The sequence below is a fragment of the Triturus cristatus genome, chromosome 4_1, assembly GCF_964204655.1.
Source record: "Triturus cristatus chromosome 4_1, aTriCri1.1, whole genome shotgun sequence".
Classification (NCBI taxonomy): domain Eukaryota; kingdom Metazoa; phylum Chordata; class Amphibia; order Caudata; family Salamandridae; genus Triturus; species Triturus cristatus.
The window spans coordinates 71,096,510-71,117,166 of record NC_140585.1 but is presented as its reverse complement, the minus strand read 5'-3'; the positions used below and the strand labels follow the sequence as shown (position 1 = coordinate 71,117,166).

Genomic DNA, 20,657 nt, shown 5'->3' with positions numbered 1-20,657 from the left:
AAGGCGCGCCGGCAGAGTTGGGCTGCCCAAAGATGGCTTGCATTACTTCGTAAAAGGTGCGAAGCTAGGCAGGCGTCGTTCCGGGTCCAGAGAAGGGAGGGAAACTGAGTTGACCCTTGGGCCCCGCACGCAGAGCCGTGGGAGGGGCACCACCTGCATTCCTCTTGGCGTCAGCCGACCGACAGGGAGAAGTCGGAGAGCGACTGTGCTTCTTCGACTTCCTCTTGTGCTTCGACTTACCTGAGGAGTGGGAAGAGTTTGATGAAGACTGGTGGTGGTGGCTCCGCCACCGGTCCCTCGACGTCCCACGCAACCAGGACCTCGAATGCCACGGAGCCAACTGCCGGGCCTTGAGAAACTTTTGGGACGGCTCCCGCAAAGATTACGGATTCATGATCCGGCAGTCGGAGCACGACTTTGGGTCGTGTTCGCACTCCAGGCAAAACAGGCACACGCAGTGTGCATTGGTTACGGATATCAGCTGTCTGCAGGAGCCGCAAGCCTTGAAACCGGGCATCCCTACCGTGCACCAGGACTCGAAGACTCAAAATCAATGTCTACAAAAGTCGGCTAAGAGCCATTCAAAAAGTGACTGGAGGTACCGCTCTCTCCGGATCGGAGCTGGCTGGTGCCGAAAAAGAAAGAACGGACGTCAGCATGTGAGGGCGGTGTCTAAGTAGTTACCACAAAGTCATCCTGGCGACCACGCCACCGACTAACGCGGAGCCGACCGACACCACCTTTCGACCCGCAGGGGTACTGCTGACGAAAAAAACTTGGCGGATCCAGTCTGACGCATGGGGGAACTTTTAAGGTAAGGAATCTATAACTAATTGTCTCTTTCAGAGGCCTTGTTCCTGGAGGCATTATAGACTTAAGAGTGACCTTGTCTGAAAAGATTTGTTATGCTCTACATCATATGATCCTTATTCAACCTCTGCCTGGTGTTTTCTCCAAGCCTCGACCTCTTCTGAAAAAATCCTTACAACAAGAGATGGTTACTTCTATGCAGTTTTGACTGCCCAGACGAGTCTACAGCGGTTCACTGCACAATTAATGTTTTGGGTCTGCACAATAGGAGTTTAGATTTATAACACCAACAGGCAAAACAGTCTTATGGTCTTATGGGAGCCAGAACATGCATTCTGGGCCTTCGTCATTAACTGAATGGTTAGTGGCAATTGTGGCAGCATTATCCATGCTACAATATGACATTGCAGTCTCAGGACCTTACCTGTAGCATTTAATATTCTATGACTACAGCAAAGACCTCTTGCAAAAACCTGAATCTTCGATCAAGTGCTGATCATGGTTACGCCTGACAACCTTTAAACAATCCTTTGACGAATTTCACATTTGTTAGCACATTCGCAGGAGCTCTTGATGCTCTTTTGAACCCATCAGCAAAAAGAATCTACAATGGAGGTAACATTAGGGGGCATTTTGAGATTACAGTTGATGTCCCAGTGAGTCATACTAACTCAGCCTGTGCTTGACACCCACCAGGAATGTTTGTAAGTGAACACTTCCAGACTCAACCACTAGATGGTAAATTAGTGCACAGCATGCAAATCTAGAAGAGATTCATGCAACAAAGCTCATGAGATACTAAATTAACACAGGTTTGGTCAGCAGATTGCTAGCTTGCCAGACTCAGCACCTAATCTACTGAAAACCACCATAGAGAAAACTCACATGTACCATATAACATTAACCAAAAGGATTTGGGCTATATGATGACCGAACACCCCTGATCACCCACTAAGACCATCCGCTGAGAAACCCATAAATGGCATACCTCAGTGTGTCTTCGAGGCCAATTGGCTAGTGATTTACTACACAGATGTAGTATATCATTAATACAAAAATCAGACACCTGCAGAATGCAAACAATCCCAAAGATGCAAAGTTTGTACAACTTTTTATTGTCCAAAAAAATATTTTGATTCCAAGCAGGTATCTGTTATTGTGAGGAGGACCCATAGACATCATTGTATGTCTTACAAAATCTAATTGGAATATTCTGTGTATATCATCCAAGCCCCAAGCACCAGCAGAAAAAAATGAATCATACAGCCACATAATGTAGCAGTCTCACACTCCCACTGACTGCATAAATAGACCTGGTATCAAACAAGAGACTGCGCACTAACGCTTAGAACATTAAAGATTCTGCACACACCCATTGCTAGTCACTCACACAACAGAAAATGAATTATTGATTCAATTAAACAAACAGAACTAATATTTTACAAAATATTTCAATAGAAAAACATTTTTATCAGCATAGCCATATGTGCACTATCACCAGCTGGTCATGCTCACAAGGACCCTATCAGCCCTTTCTATCTGGAGCGGGGAGGAGTTGACAGTCTAGAATGGGTGGTGCAAGAGTCTGGGACATTTGCAGTAGAAGGGAGAATAAGTAAAAAAACTGCTACTACCCTGACTGTCCATTCAACAAAATCCGTCTCCCTTTCTACAGCTGAAAATAAAACTCGGGGAACGCTGAACAAAATGAAGAAAAGTTAAAATAACTTTAAGACTTGAGATGCAGGTTGTTGATGCAATGACTACACGCATTTTTATGCAATTCAAATATGTACAACATCTCCTTGTCTGTACTAACAATGCTGTGGGTCTACATTCCTAAGATTGCAGCTTCCATGGTCTGTGGTTGTCTTACAAATGTGTCATTGATTGCCGAGTGGTAACCAGGCTCACCTCTTCGGCAGACATCAAGGAGGAGAATTAATGCTATGAAATCATAACCCATCCTCTTGGTAAATTAAATGTCTTACGTGAACAGAAAGCTTGGTAGATGGGCTAGAAGCTATTTTCCCTCCTTACTGAGATCAACACAGCAACTGAGATATGGAAATCCATCAACAACCAACACTGAATGGATATGCAAACTCTATGGTTCAACATATAGCAAGATTATGTTCTGTTGACTTTTGCCAGGTTTAGGAAAAACCAAAAGTGGGGTTTGATGAGACATCCCATATGACTGGTTCACTTCAGTCAGTCGAATTGGAGGGAGATTCATAATGGCAGTGCCAGATACAGTTCAAAGAAACTTAAAGCACACCAGTGCAAGAAAGCTTACGATTTCTTTTGCCAAACATCTTGATTTCTTCTCGCAAAACATGTTCCCTCCCTACTTCTACTCTTCTCTTCATACTTTGTCACAGCTACTTTGCATGAAATCCCATTACAGTTTAATTAAGCTTTGTTAGTTCGATAAAATGTTTTCATGCTACCTAGATACCCTGAGGTATCAATGAACCAAAGGCAAATCAGCATCAGATGTTAGACCAGTACATTCAATGGCTGCTACAAGATGTAAAAGCTACTTGTGCGTAGGTCAGGGTCTGCCAGTTGCAGCGGACAGGATATTACATTCAAAGAGCCATGGGTTTAATCAGCTGAGCAATGTATGGTTATATTTAAGGGACAGCCTCGGGTAAGCCTATGCAACATGACTGGCAAGCATATGCAACATTTTGTTCCCGTCTTAGAGGCATTCTTGATCATATTCACTGCACACAATCACTTGACTAATTATCGGTTTATGTTGGCAGTCTTATTTGACACTGATTAGTCTTCAGTTCCTTGGCACCACGACAACCTTTTGGGTGACCACTGCTGCATAGGTGATAAATCAAATCCTTAGGCTTTGCTAGGGGTGTGTGAAGTGAGGATACGGATGAGGGCATGTCAAAAGCTCTAGTTTGCTATACATGCCTGTATAGCATTGTTACACCACATGGCAGGAGTCCTGTAAACTTGCAGCATCAAACTCAAAACTGACAGCTTGCTCTTCCTGCTTGCTCCAAGGCAAAAGACTTTTTCAAAGTCACAATCAAATACAAGTTCCCCATAAGCGCAAGAAGTTCTTCCTACAAAATACAGCTCATTTTGTGAACATTTCACAGTATCCTTATTGTCTACTTGTTTGTTGCAATGAAGAGCATAAGGACTAGCCGCCTTCCAGTGTTCTCACTGAAATCTGGTCAAGTGCAAAGAAAGTAAGTGATGCTAGGGTACAGATCAATTTAGGAATTTCTACTGAACAGCCTGCCACGCAGGAGACCAACCACATTGCATAATTACTTTACCCAGCAAGTCTCCTTTTTGGTATCCAACTGGCAGAAATTCTGAAACCTTGCATTATTTGAATAAAACCTTGCGTCTATATAGTTATTCCATTAATTTAGTGAGTGCGTTCCAAAATTAAAATCTTAGACCCTTCCTGTCCTGCACTACATCAGCTAAGGGGGATCAATTTGTAACCATATTAATGCTCAAATAAAGCCAAACATTCCGGCAAGTAAACAAATTCACTCCTGGGAGGGATGGAGGAAAGTATCCTCCACTATAAGCAGCACACACTGCATTAGAAAGAGGACATGGCAGCAAGTCCGGAGACAGTTTGAGAAAAAGTAAACACTAGTCGCTCACTTTTGTTATGGTCAAGGTATTTTGAAGAGTGCAGCCATATACATCAGGATTTGGAACAGTGCAAACAAAGGAATATGGATTGTAGGGAACCAGCTCTAAATTATTTGTGGTTGCAAGTATTTGGAAGAAGAAAAAAAAAAAAAAAAGGACGAGCCAGGTCATCAACAAGCTAAGGGTTTACATCACAACCACTGAGAAATTAGTTTAACGAAGGTGACAAGTGGGCAACTGTAATTTCATGCCTGGATATCGGTCTGAAAGCTTGCCTGATGAGCAGCTGCAAGCCATTCTTATAAATGACGTCTGTGTTATTTGGTGGATTATCATTTGCAGTGTGTGGAGGGTGAATGTGTTAGGAATGAATATCATGGACATGTAGTCTTTGGAGAAATAGCTCAGCTTCAGGCATGGAGACACTTTGCTGTTGATGAATTTGCTCCACTGGAAGATGATCTGTAGACAATCAAAGCTAACTTTATTTCCAGTTGTTTGAAGTAACAGAGCGTCCAAGCCTGCACATTAATGAGTGCAGAAAGCAGCCTTATTGATGCTGCAGTTGTCTACTTACAAGAGTAAATAATTTCTTGCTTCTCATACAGTGCTGGCGACCTCAGGAATTCCACATACAGAATACACCACAGGGAAAGCACAGCTCACCCAAAAACGAACATAAAAAGCAGAGTCTTTATTGTGGAAGACTCTTGACGCTTCAGACAGTAATGGAGGGAAGATCAAAGGAAATGCTGTATTACCCCCAAAACCACCTATAATACCACGGTTATTGAGCCAATGCCTCTTCTCACCTGCACTCTAAGGGACTTTTCTTTCTTACTAACAGGAGACAATGCAACAAAGTGCCTTGCCAAGTTCAAATTTAGAGCCCAAGCAAAGAGAACAAAAACAACAAAGATGGTATTGTGGCACTGAATCAGCCCGGTGAGAATTGCACAGACAGCAAATACCAGGTCCTCTGGAACAGTAAGGTTCCCCACAAACAAACCCTGTCAGAATAAACAAAATAAATTAAGTGAAACTGTGAAGGAGGAGCATTCTCTTATTGCGCACTTCAGTTTTAATCCTCCTCCATCCAAGCTTTTACTCTTCAGTAGACCAATAATGCCAGGTGGCAAAAGCAAGAGCAAACGTGCGACAATCCAGAGAATGGTGGAGGGCGGAGTTCAAGCCCAGGCCCATCGAGCACACGTGCTCACTCCAAGGCTTCCGGGAGCCCACCGAGGCTGGCTGCAGTCTGTGCCTTGCATCGGACTCTCCTTGGAGAAGGGTTTGGGGAGGGGTGTTTTGGTGGCAGGGACACACAGAGCCCATCCGTAGTCTTTTACTTCGGTGCCCACTAGCTGATTTTCTGAATGAGCTTGTCATCGGACAGGCAGTACAGGCTGTTGATTGAAAGGTCTGAAATGAAGCTGTCACAGGCTGAGCGAGTAATCTGTTTGCAGCCACGAAGGTCAATGAGGTTGATATTGGGGATTCGTCTAAGGAACAGCAGGCACTGATCTGTCATCTTATTGCAGCCTGTTTAGAAATAAGAGAACAAGAGGTTAAGAACAGGAAAAAACAGTTTGGAGCAGACGAACAAGTTACTTAGCTCTGGTAATATGCTTTATAGAGACTGCTGTATGTAACCATATAGACCGTACCTTTTTAAACATCCAAGATGCCAGACTGGATATGCAAAGTTTCTACAACAGATCCTGTCACTGGCATGTTGTTGCATCAGACCGTGGAGACACCATCCCACATCCAGAATTAAAGGCCCTAAGCTGACTATGTGTCAACCCTGTCCACCGATGCCATACACTTTATGAACAAACTATAGCTCCTATTGGAGGAACTGGATCATCAATAATAAATTGCCTTCATTGAAGGAAGAATCCATCAAATCAGGGTAATCAAAGCACAAAAAAATATTGTAACAGTCAAATATTAATCTACATAACTAATGGGCAATGAGGATGGAGCCACTAGAGGAAGAATGGGCGGGAGGGGGTCATATTCAACAACCAGGTTTACAGTTCATGTCTATGGAAAAGCGGAATTATCAAAGATTCATTAATGTGCAGAAATTATTAAACTAATAAAATCAGACTGAACCAAGTTCTGTAACATCACTTGGGGTGCCCAAGAGGTGCCAACAGTGTTTGACCCATTAAAGATGTAGCTTCAACTGCACATCATGCATGTGCTAACCAGCAGTAGGCTTGAAGTACAAGAAGTCTCAGAACCAAGGCACTAGCCTGATATCAGGACCAGGGATCCCCACCATTGAAGAGGGGGTGGGGGGTAGATGGTGAGGATTGCCGATCTACAGGTGCCCACAGATTTTGCCACCAATTCCAGCCACAATGTTGGGCAGGATGTATTCAACGTGTCTGAAGTCAAGACCCCTGTAGTGTCCCGGGAACTTCCGGTACTACTGATATTTGGCAGTAGCCAGCCAGTCTTTATAGAGCTCCTGTTGCAAATCCACATTCAAACTGAAGCAGCCTGTCTGTCCATCAACGATGCTTGGAGATCTCCAGAGGACCTGGGTGCAATGCACCAAAGCATATTGTCAAACAAGGATGCCAGTGCCCATAGTGCAGCTGACAGTCTAGTGTCCAGACCACCTCTAAGAATGCATTGCAATATACAGGCCATCATGCAGGGTTTGAGTAAAGGAATACCTCTAGACCCCAGAGTAGAAAGCTGGCTATGTATATACTATACCAAAATTAGGTATAGTGTGCACAGAGTCTAGTGGAACCCCAAAGGTAGGCAGAGGTAAAAGTAGATAGCACCTTATTCTGTATTTGTGGTAGTGTGGGTGAGCAGTAATGCTTTATCAGAGGGTAGTGTTAAGCATTTATTGTAAACACTCAGGCAAGATATTACATCATACACTTAAAGACTGAACTCAGACCAATTTTGTCTGTATAAAAGGAAAATGCTACTTACCAGTATGTGTGAGAAAGTGCCATCTTTCTTGCATGGTATGCCCCCACTTTTTGCTGAATTGCTGAATGTACTTTGACTGAGTGTGCCCTGGACTCCTGCCAATCAGGTGCCCAGGGCCTATGTTCCTTCCCTAAAACAAACCAAACCCAAATTGGCAAACCCTGGCCACATGTCAGCTCCTGATAAATGGTACCCTAGGTACCCAGGGCCTTGTGACCAGGGAAGGCCTCTAAGGGCTGCAGCACTCCTTGTGCCACCCATAGAGGCCCTGTACCCTTACACACACACACACACACACACCCTGCCCTTGCAGGCTGAGTGTTTGGGTGCAAGACAAAAACAAAGTCGACATGACACACATCCCTGTGTGCCATCCCCATCACCTACACTGCCATGGCATACATAAGCCACCCCTCTAGCTGGGTGCCTTATGCCAATGGTGTGGGCACAGGAGCAGGAGCCCTGTGCCCCTACAGTGCCCAGGTCCATTCCTGAGCACTAAGTGCAGTGCTGCCATTTAAGAGTACATGGTGCTGAGAGCTCGTCAAACACGAACTCCACAGCACCATAATGGCAACACTGAAGACTAAGAAGTTTGGTATCAAACTTCTCAGCACATTAAACCCACACTGATGCCAGTGTGGGATTTAATGTACCCAGCACCCCAGAGGGCATCATAGAGGTGCCCCCTTAAACCTAATCTACAATCCACGTCTGCTCTGAGGCTGCCTAGGCTGCCACCCAGCAGACATGTTGCTGGACCCCTGGGTAGGAGAGCCCCTGCTCTCCTGGGCCTGCAACAATGCACATCCTGGGCGAGGTGCTAAATCTCCTCCCCAGGATGGGCAGGGGGAAGCTTCAAAGGCATGCCGCCTCTGTGAGCTTCCCCAGGCCACTGCAACCCCCCCACTCTGGCGGGAAGCTTTGGCCGGAAACCCCAAATAAGGACAGGGGATGTGCCAGCCTGCCAACCCCACTCCTCAGGTGGGGGAGGCGAGGTGAAGCACATCTCCGGGCTCTCGCCATCAGGAGATGGGGAGCCCTACCCTATCAGGACTAGGCTACTGCCCCCCTCCAACAGGAGAGAGGCAGGATAGGGGGTGTACCCACCCCCAGGACAGGGACCCATTGGTCCCTGCCCTTCACCTACCTGTAACGCCCCTAAATCTAGTATTTAGGGGTACCCTGAACCTTCCTTCCCCAGATTCAAAAACTACAAAGAAGAGCAAGAAGAAAGAAGACCTGCCCTGCAGCTGCTAACAAGAGGAAGACACCAACTGCTTTGGCCCCAGCCCAACCGGCCTGTCGACCCTCGAACCTGCTCCTGCTCCAACCCGGCATCTCTTGTGGCCAGCAACCTCACCAACCCCGGAGGACCTGGCTACCTTTTGGCTCTAAGCCCCTGGGACTCCCATGAGTAGAGGCTCTACTCAAAACCTACCTCTAATCCCTGGCAGCTGCCCGGAACCGCGAACCCAGCGCACACTGCACCAGCCAAGCCTGGCCAGTGCCAGAGTGAATAAAGACCACGAGGACGACCCCACGGCGACTGTGACCCCGAGTCCGGCACCCAAGGACCTCCCTCGACACTCCTGAAGAAGCCTGCAGACTCAGAACAAGGTGCCCCCCCTACCGCGATCAACAGAGGGTAAGATTTCCCGACACCAAAAGGCACCCCTGCACGCAGCTCCCCGTGGCCCCCTGTGCTCAATCCCGGGGTACCTATCTATCCTCCAACTACCCAACTTGCCTCTCGAAGTGGTGGTGGCACCTGAAGAGTCCTCTTCCCCGAGCTTGCAGTCTTTATCTAAACCGGAGATTTCCCATTGAAATCAATTGAGCGCCCGAAGGCTCAAAAGCACCCTGCACCCAGCCACCCGAGTGGCCCTGGCAGTGAAAACTCTACACCTACCTACTTCCCCACGTGCCCTGAGTAAGTGACCAGGAGCCCAGCTCCCACAGCCGCGTGGCTTGCCAGTCAGCAGCCACCAACCAAGGCCCCCCCTATCCCTCATAGGATAACATTGGGCCTAACTCTCTCTGCACCCGGCCGCCCTAGAGTCGCTGAGGGTGAACCAACTGTACCTACCTGACCCTGGGGGACCCCTGAGTCTATGCCCAAACCTCAACTCTGCCAGTCGAGTACTTACCCTTAAACCGATAACTATTTTCCTCATAGGGTAACATTGACAGTCTTTTTCCTGAAATTTCTTTTAAGTGTGGACTTTCAAATCTTAAAATATTCACCAAAAATCAGCTGAGTAACGAAAACGAAATTACTCACCTGCTCTTAGGTGAGCTCCCAGTGCTGGATCTTGGTGCCCAGCACGGACTATGAAAAATACTTACAACTGCACTTACCCTAACCCAATTTTCTTCCATAGGAAATCCTTAACTGTTTTTCTGTGAAATTTCTTTTAAGTGCCGATTTCTGCAATCTTTAAATATTCTTCAAAAATCGTATAATATCTGAAAACGTCATTACTTACCTGTTTTGGATAAAGGTCCCAGTACTGAGTCTAGGCACCCAGTACTGGATTACAAAAGTAACGAGAACATACTGTACCTGCAACTTGAATTTTCTTCCATAGGGAATCTGACTGTTTTCTTAAGTGTCAACTTTTAAAATAGCTAAATATTGTTTAAAAATCATTAAAGTAATTAAGTCGACTTTCATCACTTGATTCTGAGTACTGACCCAGGACTGAATCTAGGATCCAGTCCTGGAATTCCAAAAGTAATCCAAAAAGTAATCTGTTGCAAATAACTTGAATTTTCCATTGAGCTCAATGCATTGTTGTGTTTAAAATAGAGTTGCCTATTGCAACCACTTGTAACTGTTTACAAAAGTCAATTGTATATTGCAAAAGTATTTATATGAAACATCTCACTCTGAGAAAGTATATTTTAAATCCAAGTGTTGGTTCTAAAATAAAACAAGCATATATTTTTTATATATACACACCATTGGCCTAGAGTTCAGTTATTGAGTGTGTGGAACCATTTGCTGACTGAGTGTGTACAACAAATGCTTTACACCCTGTACCTATTAGGGATCAGTATATACAGAGCCACTTTCTCACAGAATGCATCTGTTTTTGGCATGTAGAGCTGCAGATCCTCACACTTGCATTAGATCGCCATCTGGTGTGGGGCTCGGATGCTTGTACGTTGTTGTCTTGGAAGAAGTCCTTGGAGTCACTAGATAGGTGACTCCTCCCTTGGACGATAGTGCGCATGGGCATCGACTCCATCCTTAGATTGTTTTTCGCCATGATGGGAAATGATGGAGTTAGTAGAAAGAAAAAGGTGTGTATATCCAAGTAAGATAGAACTGGAACAGATACAGGTCCCGGGAAGGTGGGTGGGCGTGTGTGTGTGTGAGGATCTGCGGCTCTACATGCCAAGAAGGAGTAGTTTCTTACCTGTAACTCCAGTTCTGTAGTAGGGGTATCTCTGATATAGTCATAATCTATGAATAGTCCCGCCCATGTGCGGGGACCTCGGAGCAATCAAAATATCTCTTAAGCTGTCCTGCATTTGCAAACCTGCAAAGACTTAAGAGACAGACAAAATAATACAGCCTAATTAACAATATGGCTGCACTGGCCAGCACTTCATCTGAAGTGAACACAAAAGCCAAAATAAAGTTTAAATGTCATTTTTATTCACATCTGACATGTTCCTTTATTGTAACACACTCCCTTCACCAAAATCCCTTTAAACAATAGAGAGGAAGGGGTGGACAGACAAGCCCTATAGGCTGTCATTATGTGTCTGCTAAAAGGATACCGTGCCTTTAAGGAACTCTCCAGAGACCCCCGGTATCCCAGGATGCACAGCCAAAGCAAGTTACTTTCAGTTCTTTTTGAAGGTGTACAACAACAGGCCTGATACTGTCAGGTTACTCCACCGGGGAGGAGGGAGGGTCGCTTATGACTATAACAGAGATACCCCTACTACAGAACTGGAGTTACAGGTAAGAAACTACTCCTTCTGTAGTAGGGGTTCTCTGTGTATAGTCATAATCTATGAATAGAATGGCAAGCCCATCCCAACCAACAAACAGCAGTGGAGTAAAAACCGAACACCAACAAATTACTGTGCAAACAAATTCCTCAGCGAAGCCTGTCCAACCTGCGCATCTGCCCTAGCGTCAGAGTCCAGGCAGTAATGCTTTGTAAACGTATGGGCCGACTTCCAGGTGGCAGCCTTACAAATGTCAGTAATTGGAACATTCCTAAGCAAAGCCGTAGTCGCTGCTTTGCCCCTAGTCGAATGCGCTGTAGGCTTACCCCCTAAAGTCTTATTAGCTTTCTGAAAACAGAGCTGAATACAAGACACAATCCATCTGGAGATGGACTGTTTCGAGGTAGCTAGACCAGTTCTTACTGAACCATAATTTACAAACAGTTGATCCGACCTGCGGATGTCTTTTGTCTTATCTAGATAGAATTTTAACACTCTATGCACATCTAGCGAATGCAGAGACCTCTCCGCCGGAGAGGAGGGATGCTGAAAAAATGTAGGCAAAGTTATCATTTGATTTACATGAAAATCAGATATCACTTTAGGCAAAAACTTAGGATGAGTACGCATTACCACTTTAGAAGCATGGAATACAGGATACGGCTCTTGACATCACAGAGCCTGAATCTCACTTACTCTCCTGGCCGATGTAATGGCCACAAGGAAGGCGGCCTTCCAGGACATATGCTGCAGAGAAGCCTTATGAATAGGCTCAAAAGGCTCCCTCATTAATCTGGACAACACCACGTTCAATTCCCATGGTGGAGAAGGTCGTCTAACAGGGGGAAACACCTTACGCAAACCCTCCAAAAAATCTTTAATCACAGGGAGTTGAAAAAACGAGGTTTGGGAAGGGCCTTTTCTATACGCAGTCAAAGCTGCGAGATGAACTTTAATAGACTGAAAATTAAGCCCAGATTGAGCTAACTGCAGCAGATAAGGAAAAATAACATCTTCTTTACAGGATGTAGGGTCAATGTCCTTTGCCTTGCACCATAAGCAGAATCTCTTCCACTTATAGGCGCAAGAAGTCCTCGTAGACTGTCTCTTCGCCTCTTTCAAGATCTCCATACAGTCCTGAGGTAGGTTCAAGTGTCCATACTGTACTAGCTCAGGAGCCATGCTGCCAAACTCAAGGACGAGAGATTGGGGTGAACCATCTGTCCTCCAAACTTCGTGAGAAGGTCCGGCCGACACGGCAGGCGCCGGTGTGGCAGATCAGACCGGTGAAGAAGGTCGGTGAACCACCATTGCCTCGGCCACTCCGGAGCAATCCGGATCATCCTGGCTCTGGATTGCGACAGCTTGATCAGCACCGCCGGAATCAGGGGAATGGGTGGAAAGGCGTAGAGAAAGCTGTTGGACCAGCTGATCCATAGGGCATTCCCCAGTGTCCCTGGTTGGTAGTACCTGGACGCCAAGTCGCGGCATTTGCTGTTTTCTGCCGTAGCGAACAGATCGATATCCGGAGTGCCCCACTCTGCGAAGACGTCTCTTAGCACGTCGTCGTTTAGCACCCACTCGTGATTTTCTTGAACGAGCCTGCTGAGTGCATCGGCTTGGGCATTCTGCACTCCCGGCAGATGGGTTGCCGTGATCGTTAGGTTTCTGGCCCCCAACCAATTCCAGATCGTCTGTGCCTCCCGAGACAGCGTGCGTGAACGGGAGCCCCCCTGCTTGTTGAGGTAATACATGGTAGTAGTATTGTCCGTCTGAACTAGCAGGGAGTTCGTCTTGAAGGAGGGATGGAACGCCTTCAGGGCCAAGTGTACTGCTCTGAGTTCCAAAAAGTTGATGTGGTAAGTCATCTCCGTCTGTGACCATGTCCTCTGAATCTGAAGAGGGCCCGAATGCGCTCCCCATCCCTGGAGAGACGCATCGGTCACTATGGTCTGGACCGGAATATCCTTGTGAAAGGGAGTCCCCTTGTAAACATTCTCTGAGGAGCACCACCATTTCAGAGACTGTAGAGCGTGTTGGGACAGATGAATCGTGTCCTCCGAACGCCCCCGCCTCTGGTCCCATTGATCCTCCAGACATTCCTGCAGAGGCCTCATATGCAGACGCGCATTGGGGGTGAGAAAGATGCAGGAAGCCATCGACCCCAGTAAAGAGGACACCGTCCTCACTGTAGGAGAGTGGGCTGAGAAGAGGTGCAGGGCCTTCCAACGGATAGATAAGCGTCTCTCCTCCGAAGGACACACGCTTGCGTTCAAAGTATTGACTGAGGCCCCCAAGTACTGGAGACACTGCACCGGGATCGGCACTGACTTCGACATCAATGACACTGGGCTGCCTGGTACGTGGAAGCTTTGATCAGCCAATCGTCCAGGTATGGATACACAAACACTTTGTTCTTCCGCAAGTGTGCTGCCACCACTGCCATGCACTTGGAGAACGTCCTTGGTGCAGACTTCAGACCAAACGGGAGTACTGTATACTGGTAATGGTTGTTGCCTACCAGAAACCTCAGGAACTTGCGATGCTTTTGTGCGATCGGCACATGAAAGTAAGCGTCCTGCAGATCTATGGCGCACAGCCAGTCTCCTCGATTCAACTGAGGGTAAATCTGATGCAGGGACAACATACGGAACTTTTCTCTGCGGATCCACTTGTTTGCTTGAAGCAGATCTAGAATAGGCCTGAACTCGTTCTTGTCCTTTTTTCTGACGAGAAAGAACCTTGAGTAAAGACCTTTTCCTTTTTGCCTCAAAGGAACAGTTTCTATCGCTGTGAGAAGTTGGCCTGATGTATGATGTCACTAGTTATAGTGTACACCTTATATCAGTCCAAATACCCTTATGGTGATTGGTTGTAAAGTCAACCTTATAGACCAGCTATCCTAGTGGTAGCATGGACAAGAGCAGTCTTAGGCTAAACTCTGAATGGCATGTGAAGCCAGCTGTGATACCATATATAATCCCTTGAATACCAAATGAAAGGACACCACAACAGATATATATATATAAAATAAAGTGTATTTATTCTAAGCAAACCCTCAGCACTCTTTATGAGATTAGAGGCAAGTACAACACAGTCTTATTAATGCATACAGTAAGTCACACAGGTAAGTAATACAGTTAGGCCCTAGGGGCCACGCAAACCATATACTAAATAAGTGGTATAAGAACCACTGTCACGGAAATAGAATAGGCCTAGGCCTAGGGAATCGCTGGGGCTACACTACACTAGCGTTAGTTAGGAAGTGGGAGGCCCACGGGATTCGTGTGCAGAGTGGAAACACTCACGCGTAATGCGTACAAGTCAATAGCAATAGTACAGTTTAGAAAACGGTAGATTTAGGACACTTCCGGAGTAGCTAGGAAGTTGAGACTTGAAAACTAGACACTAGGATAGTCACTATCCTGATGAGCACCGGAGTACCCAAGTTACCTAGCCCACAGGCTGCGGGTGCATAGGGGTGAAGATGCGTCGTTTTCGTCGTCGACTCCTATGGATGCCTGAAGAAAGATGCTGACAGGCAGTCAGGGGGGAGTGTCCGGTGGATCCCAAGGCTGGGATCAAGAAGAGAAGAAACCTGCAAGCAGAGGGGACAGAGTCAAGGTCACTAGCCAGTGACCACGTGGAACCAGGAAGGAACCAGGCGATGTCGTGAAGAGTTGCAGGTGAAGGTGAAGCTTGTCGCTGCAGCCAGGAGGACCAGGAAGCGTCGAGGACGACCAGGACCAGGAGGCGAGCTGTCCCACGAAGGCTCTTGCTGTCGGCGGCGTCGAAGTTGGACTAGGACTCACCAAGCCTTGGCAAGCGGAACCCACGAAGAACAAAGGACTTGCTTCTGGTGCAGACCAGGAAGGTCTGGGGTGCTTTTTCTTTGCAGAGAAGCGGGAGCCAGTCTAGAGGAGCCAAACCAGCGCAGAAGATTTCAGGGAGCGTCGTCACAAAGGCCACTAGCCAGCGGGCAAGCAACCGGACAGACGCGGCAAGCAGGAAAATGCTGAAGGGCCCCACGCAGGACTCGTGGAGTGTGGGGGGCTGGTCTTCGGTGCAGATGGTGCTTGGGGTTGGGGCTTCTCAATCCCCGGTGCACAACTTCGAGGGTACCTCAGAAGCTGCGCTGTAAGTTACTAGCCACTTTTCCCAGGTAGCCGGTCCCACGTCGCTCGTCGCCTCCACGGATCTCAGCTCTGCTGCAGATGTGGATGAGGGTCGGAGAAGTCTGGAAGTCAAGGCTCTGGTCGGGCTCTGCAGTCGGTTCCTCGTAGAACGGTCGCAAAGCAAAGGGTAGTCTCTTGATGGTGCCTGTTTGCACAGGGTAGCCACTCCTTGGCTACAAGGGAGATTCTTCAGTCTTCTTCTTTCGTCGAATGTCGAAGGTCCAGAGTTTCTGTTCAGTTTTGCAGGTTCAGGATAATCTAAAGTCTTGAGGCCCAACTCCCACTCTTATACTAATCTGGGGGGCTGGGATACCTGCTAGGTCACGCCTTATGGGTGGGACCTGGGAGGGGGTGGTTACACCCGCTTCCCTTTGTCCAGTTTCGCGCCAGAGCTGGGGCTGGAGTGCCCCAGCGCCGGTTTGAACTGGACTATGCAAGGAACACCTTGTGTGCCCCAGGCATGTCTCATTCCTTTCAGCCCACCCTGCCCCAATACACTAAAGGCTGTCTGGAGAGGTGCTAGCACCTCCCCAAGCAGGAAACCTATTGTCCAGGCCTCCCTGGCTGGGATCGCTCCCAGCTGCAGGAGGTCAGACTTGTGTCGTGGCAGCAGCATCCATTTTGTGATGCTGAGGCTTTGGTCAGAGGCTAACAGTTGAAGTATGATTTTAACATGTCTTTCCCTCTAGCAGGGGGGAATAATATTCTCATGTCCAGAAAAGGTTCCGAAAGCTGCAGACAGGCTCAGCTCATGCTACAGCACCATCTCACATGTTACCAAGCACTCTGCCTCCAGGATTGTCAAGGCCTGCCATAGGAGTGACTGATAGGTACACGTGTCTATATGTAAGTTAGGTATAGGAATACTACACCTAAGCAAGGGGTGAGTACACGACCTTGCCCCCAGCTGAGTGATCAGCCAGTTGTGTCAAAATGGAAGGCCAGGCCAGGGGTGGCATAATACATGCTGCAGCCCCTGGTAGGCCTAGGGTACACCTATGCCCTGGGTACCTAGGGTACACTGTACAGGGGCCAATAAGGTGATCCTATCCAAATGGGTTATGCACCTAAAGTACATAGTATTAATTTAGAGAGAGAACAGCAGGGCTGTGGGTCTGATTGGCAGGCCCACAGCCACATCTAAGTCGAAAACCAGTAAAGCAAAAGCAAAAAGTGGGGGTGAACATAGAAAGCAGACCCTACTCTCCTACAATCGCCTTCTTCTTTAACAGAATGTCCGCCTCCCCCTGGAGCTCTCGCACCATGTAGGGAGAGCGCACTGGTGGAATCTGCGGAGGCGGGCTGGTGAAACGAAGACTGTACCCATTGCAAACAATATTCAGCACCCACTTGTCCTGAGTTATTGTTCTCCACTCTGCCAGGTAGTATTGAATACTTTTCCCCCCCACCGGAGCGATTAACGGATGAGGGGGAAGTGACCTTTCAGGGCTTCGACCCGGCCGGGCCTTTGTTCCCCGACGAGGATTGATGCTGGCCTCTGCCCCTCTGGCGCTTTTGAAAGGACTGCCTCGGGAACTGTTGTTGCTGCTGGTGTTGTTGTTGACCAGACTGACGCCCTTGGCCGCGTTGTTTAGAATAACGCCTGCCACAGGAACGGAATGACCTCTTCTGTTCCTTGGGTTTTTCCAACCCCACGGCCTTCAGGGTTTCTGCTTCGGCCTTCATGCGGGCCATTTCGTCATCCGCATGAGACCCGAACAACGTCGTGCTAGAGAAAGGCAAGTTAGCAATCTTTTGCTGCGCTTCGGGCTTTAGAGAGGTAAGCCTCAGCCAGGAATGTCTCCTCATGTGTACTCCATGACAGTACCCATGGGCCGCCAGCAACGATACATCCCCCGCTGCACTGATGATCTGGTTGGAGACCATCATGCCCTCATTCAGCACCTCCTGGAAGTCCTCCCGTTTATCCCTAGGTAGGGAGGCAGCAAACTGTTGCAGGGAGTCCCAAAGCGATCGGTCATAGCGACCCAGCAGAGCGGAGGCGCTAGCAGCCTTAATAGTCGTGGCCGACGTAGAGCACATTCTCCTCCCCAAGGAGTCCATCTTGCGACTCTCCTTATCCGGAGGAGCCGTGGAAGAGGGCGTCGTGGAGTGTTGTTTCCGCGCCGCAACCACAATGACAGAGTCCGGGGGAGGGTCCACCCTGAGGAACGCCGGGTCCGAATCAGGGGCCATGTACTTTTTCTGCAACCGTGAGGGAGCAGACTTCACCACGGCTGGTGTCAAGAAGACCTCCATGGCTGGTTCCTCCAAACCTGGAACCAAAGGAAGGAGGGGGCGTGACAGGTGAGCCTTGTGCAATGTCTCAAATATCACAGAGGTAGTGGGAACCGGCACTGCCACTGAGATTCCCAATTTCGCCGCCACCCTCATCAGTACATCCTGGAAGGTGGCAATATCATCCACCGGCGAGATTCTAGTAGGCGGCGTTTCCGACAACGAGGGGGAAAGCCGTCCATTGCCAGAGGAGTCCGTATACCTCGTGCCTCTGGAACGAGATCTATATCTCCGTCGTCCATGCCTTGTGTGAGTGGACGATCTGTGTCTGCTCCGTGACCTCCGGCGAGATCGAGAGCGTGATCTCAGTCTGCGTGGGGCCTTAGGAATCACCGGTAGCCGAGGAGACGGCGGGAGCTGAGGCACCGGCGGAGGCGGCGTAGGTCGCTTAGGAGGAGGAGGAGGAGGAGGAGGAGGAGGAGGCTTCTGAGGCAGCGGCTGAGGGAGAGGCTGCGGAGTTCCATCACTCCTTGCAGGAGAACCCGGACTAGCACTGTCCGGACTTCCGTCCACCCTTCTCTTCTTGGCGGGCCTATCCCGTGCTGAAGTAAACGAGGGGGAGCGCCCTCTTCTCCTAGATCCACGACTGGATATCGTAATCACCGAAGAAGTGTTACCCGATGTCCGCGACGTCGAACTGAGCGTCGACCTCGTACGGCTTCTCCTCGCCGTTGACCGCAAACGGCGGCCCCTCGACGGCGATCTCCTTCGCCTCGACGGCGATCTGTGTCTCGACGGCGATCTGTGCCTCGACGGCGATCTGTGCCTCGACGGCGATCTGTGCCTCGACGGCGATCTCCTTCGCCTCGACGGCAGTCGCCGGTGTCTCGGCGTCGATCCATGAGCTGACGGCGACGAGCGGGTTCGCCGCGACGGCGAGCTGCGCTGTCTGTGGGGCTCGGTACGACGTCGATGGTGTGTCGACGTTGACTGTGGAATCCGACGGCGATCCAGTCCTAGGTCTCGCCGGCCCCTCTCTCGACGTCGAACGTCAAGAACGCCGGGATCCAGAGCCCTGGATCGACTGTGAACACCGGTGCTTTACCTCTCGCCGTCGTCGCCTTCGACGTCGAATGCGATCTACCAGCCGGTAGGTGTCGTTTCTGCTCCTTTTTCTGCCCGGAGGTCCCTCCAGTGGCTGAAGCATGGGCAGAGGAAGGGGAATGAGATCCTCCATGCCCCGAAGTCCCACCTGTTCTCTGCTTTTCCTGTCCCTGAAGGCGAATCTTCTCTGTCTCTCAGGGTCCTCTTGGAGAAGGTCTTGCAGATGTCACATGTAGCAGGGACATGTGAAGATAAGCAGAGAATACAGACATCATGTGGGTCCGTCTTGGCCATTTTCCTCCCACACTCAGGGCATTTATCAAATAAAGCCATGCTAAGAGTGGGTCAGACTGCCCCAAATTGCAGGATGCATCAGAGAAAGGCTCTAGACGTCGAATGAACAACTTCTTTTATCAAAAAAAACAATTTTTATCCAAATATCCACCCAAAAGGGTAGAGCTCAAGCTCCAGGGTCCTGCTAGCAGGAGCCGGAAAAAAGAACTGAAAGTAACTTGCTTTGGCTGTGCATCCTGGGATACCGGGGGTCTCTGGAGAGTTCCTTAAAGGCACGGTATCCTTTTAGCAGACACATAATGACAGCCTATAGGGCTTGTCTGTCCACCCCTTCCTCTCTATTGTTTAAAGGGATTTTGGTGAAGGGAGTGTGTTACAATAAAGGAACATGTCAGATGTGAATAAAAATGACATTTAAACTTTATTTTGGCTTTTGTGTTCACTTCAGATGAAGTGCTGGCCAGTTCAGCCATATTGTTAATTAGGCTGTATTATTTTGTCTGTCTCTTAAGTGTCTTTGCAGGTTTGCAAATGCAGGACAGCTTAAGAGATATTTTGATTGCTCCGGGGTCCCCGCACATGGGCGGGACTATTCATAGATTATGACTATACACAGAGATCCCCTACTACAGAACAGATGCATACTGGTAAGTAGCATTTTCCGTTCGAGGCATATGAGCTGCAGATCACACACTTGCATAGACTGTACAGCAGTATCGCCCCTAGCGGTGGTCACCTGTATCGGTTGCAGTAGTTTTAAAGAGTTTTCAGAACAGCTTCGCCCACAGAAGCTTGCTGCTTGGCTTGCATGTCAACACAATAATGTTTAGTGAAGGTGTGTGTTGTAGACCATGTTGCTGCCTTACAAATGTCTTCTGGGGGAATGTTCCCTAAGAATGCCATAGAGGCCCCTAGTTTGCGTGTGGAATGCACCCATGGGGGAATTTTCAATGTGCGTTTCACTTTCTGGTAGCATATTTGGATACATTTGACGATCTACCTTGCAATCCCTGCCTTGGAGATGGGATTACCCTTATGCGGTGGGGAGAAAGCTACGAACAGTTTTGTTTTGCGAAAGGATTTGGTTCTGGCAATGTAATAAAGCAGGGCTCTTTTTACATCTAGGGTGTGTAGAGCTCTCTCCGCTACGGAGTCCGGGTTTGGAAAAAACACTGGTAACTCTACTGATTGGTTAAGATGAAATGGAGAGATGACTTTAGGAAGGAATTGTGGGTTTGTTCTGAGAACCACCTTGTTACGATGTAATTGTAAGAATGGTTCTTGTATGGTTAAAGCCTGGATCTCACTTATTCTTCTAAGAGGTGATGGCAATTAGGAAAGCTACTTTCCATGTGAGGAACTGCAGTTCGCATTTATGTAAAGGTTCAAATGGGGGTCCCATGAGCCTGGTAAGAACAATATTTAGATTCCACATTGGAGAGGGTGGTAACCTAGGAG

The 20,657-nt window shown here is 48.2% G+C and overlaps 1 protein-coding gene across 3 annotated transcripts in view; it reads right to left on the bottom strand.

The window, feature by feature from the left end:
- Positions 1-1,904: 1,904 nt before the first annotated feature.
- KDM2A (lysine demethylase 2A) overlaps positions 1,905-20,657 on the bottom strand; it is a 770,935-nt gene continuing 752,182 nt past the window's right edge. For all 3 annotated transcript variants that reach the window (XM_085651618.1, XM_085651619.1, XM_085651620.1), the window contains one exon: positions 1,905-5,997. In XM_085651618.1, the coding sequence (XP_085507744.1) occupies positions 5,816-5,997 (182 nt within the window). In that variant the 3' untranslated portion in view covers positions 1,905-5,815. The remainder of the gene's footprint in view (positions 5,998-20,657) is intronic.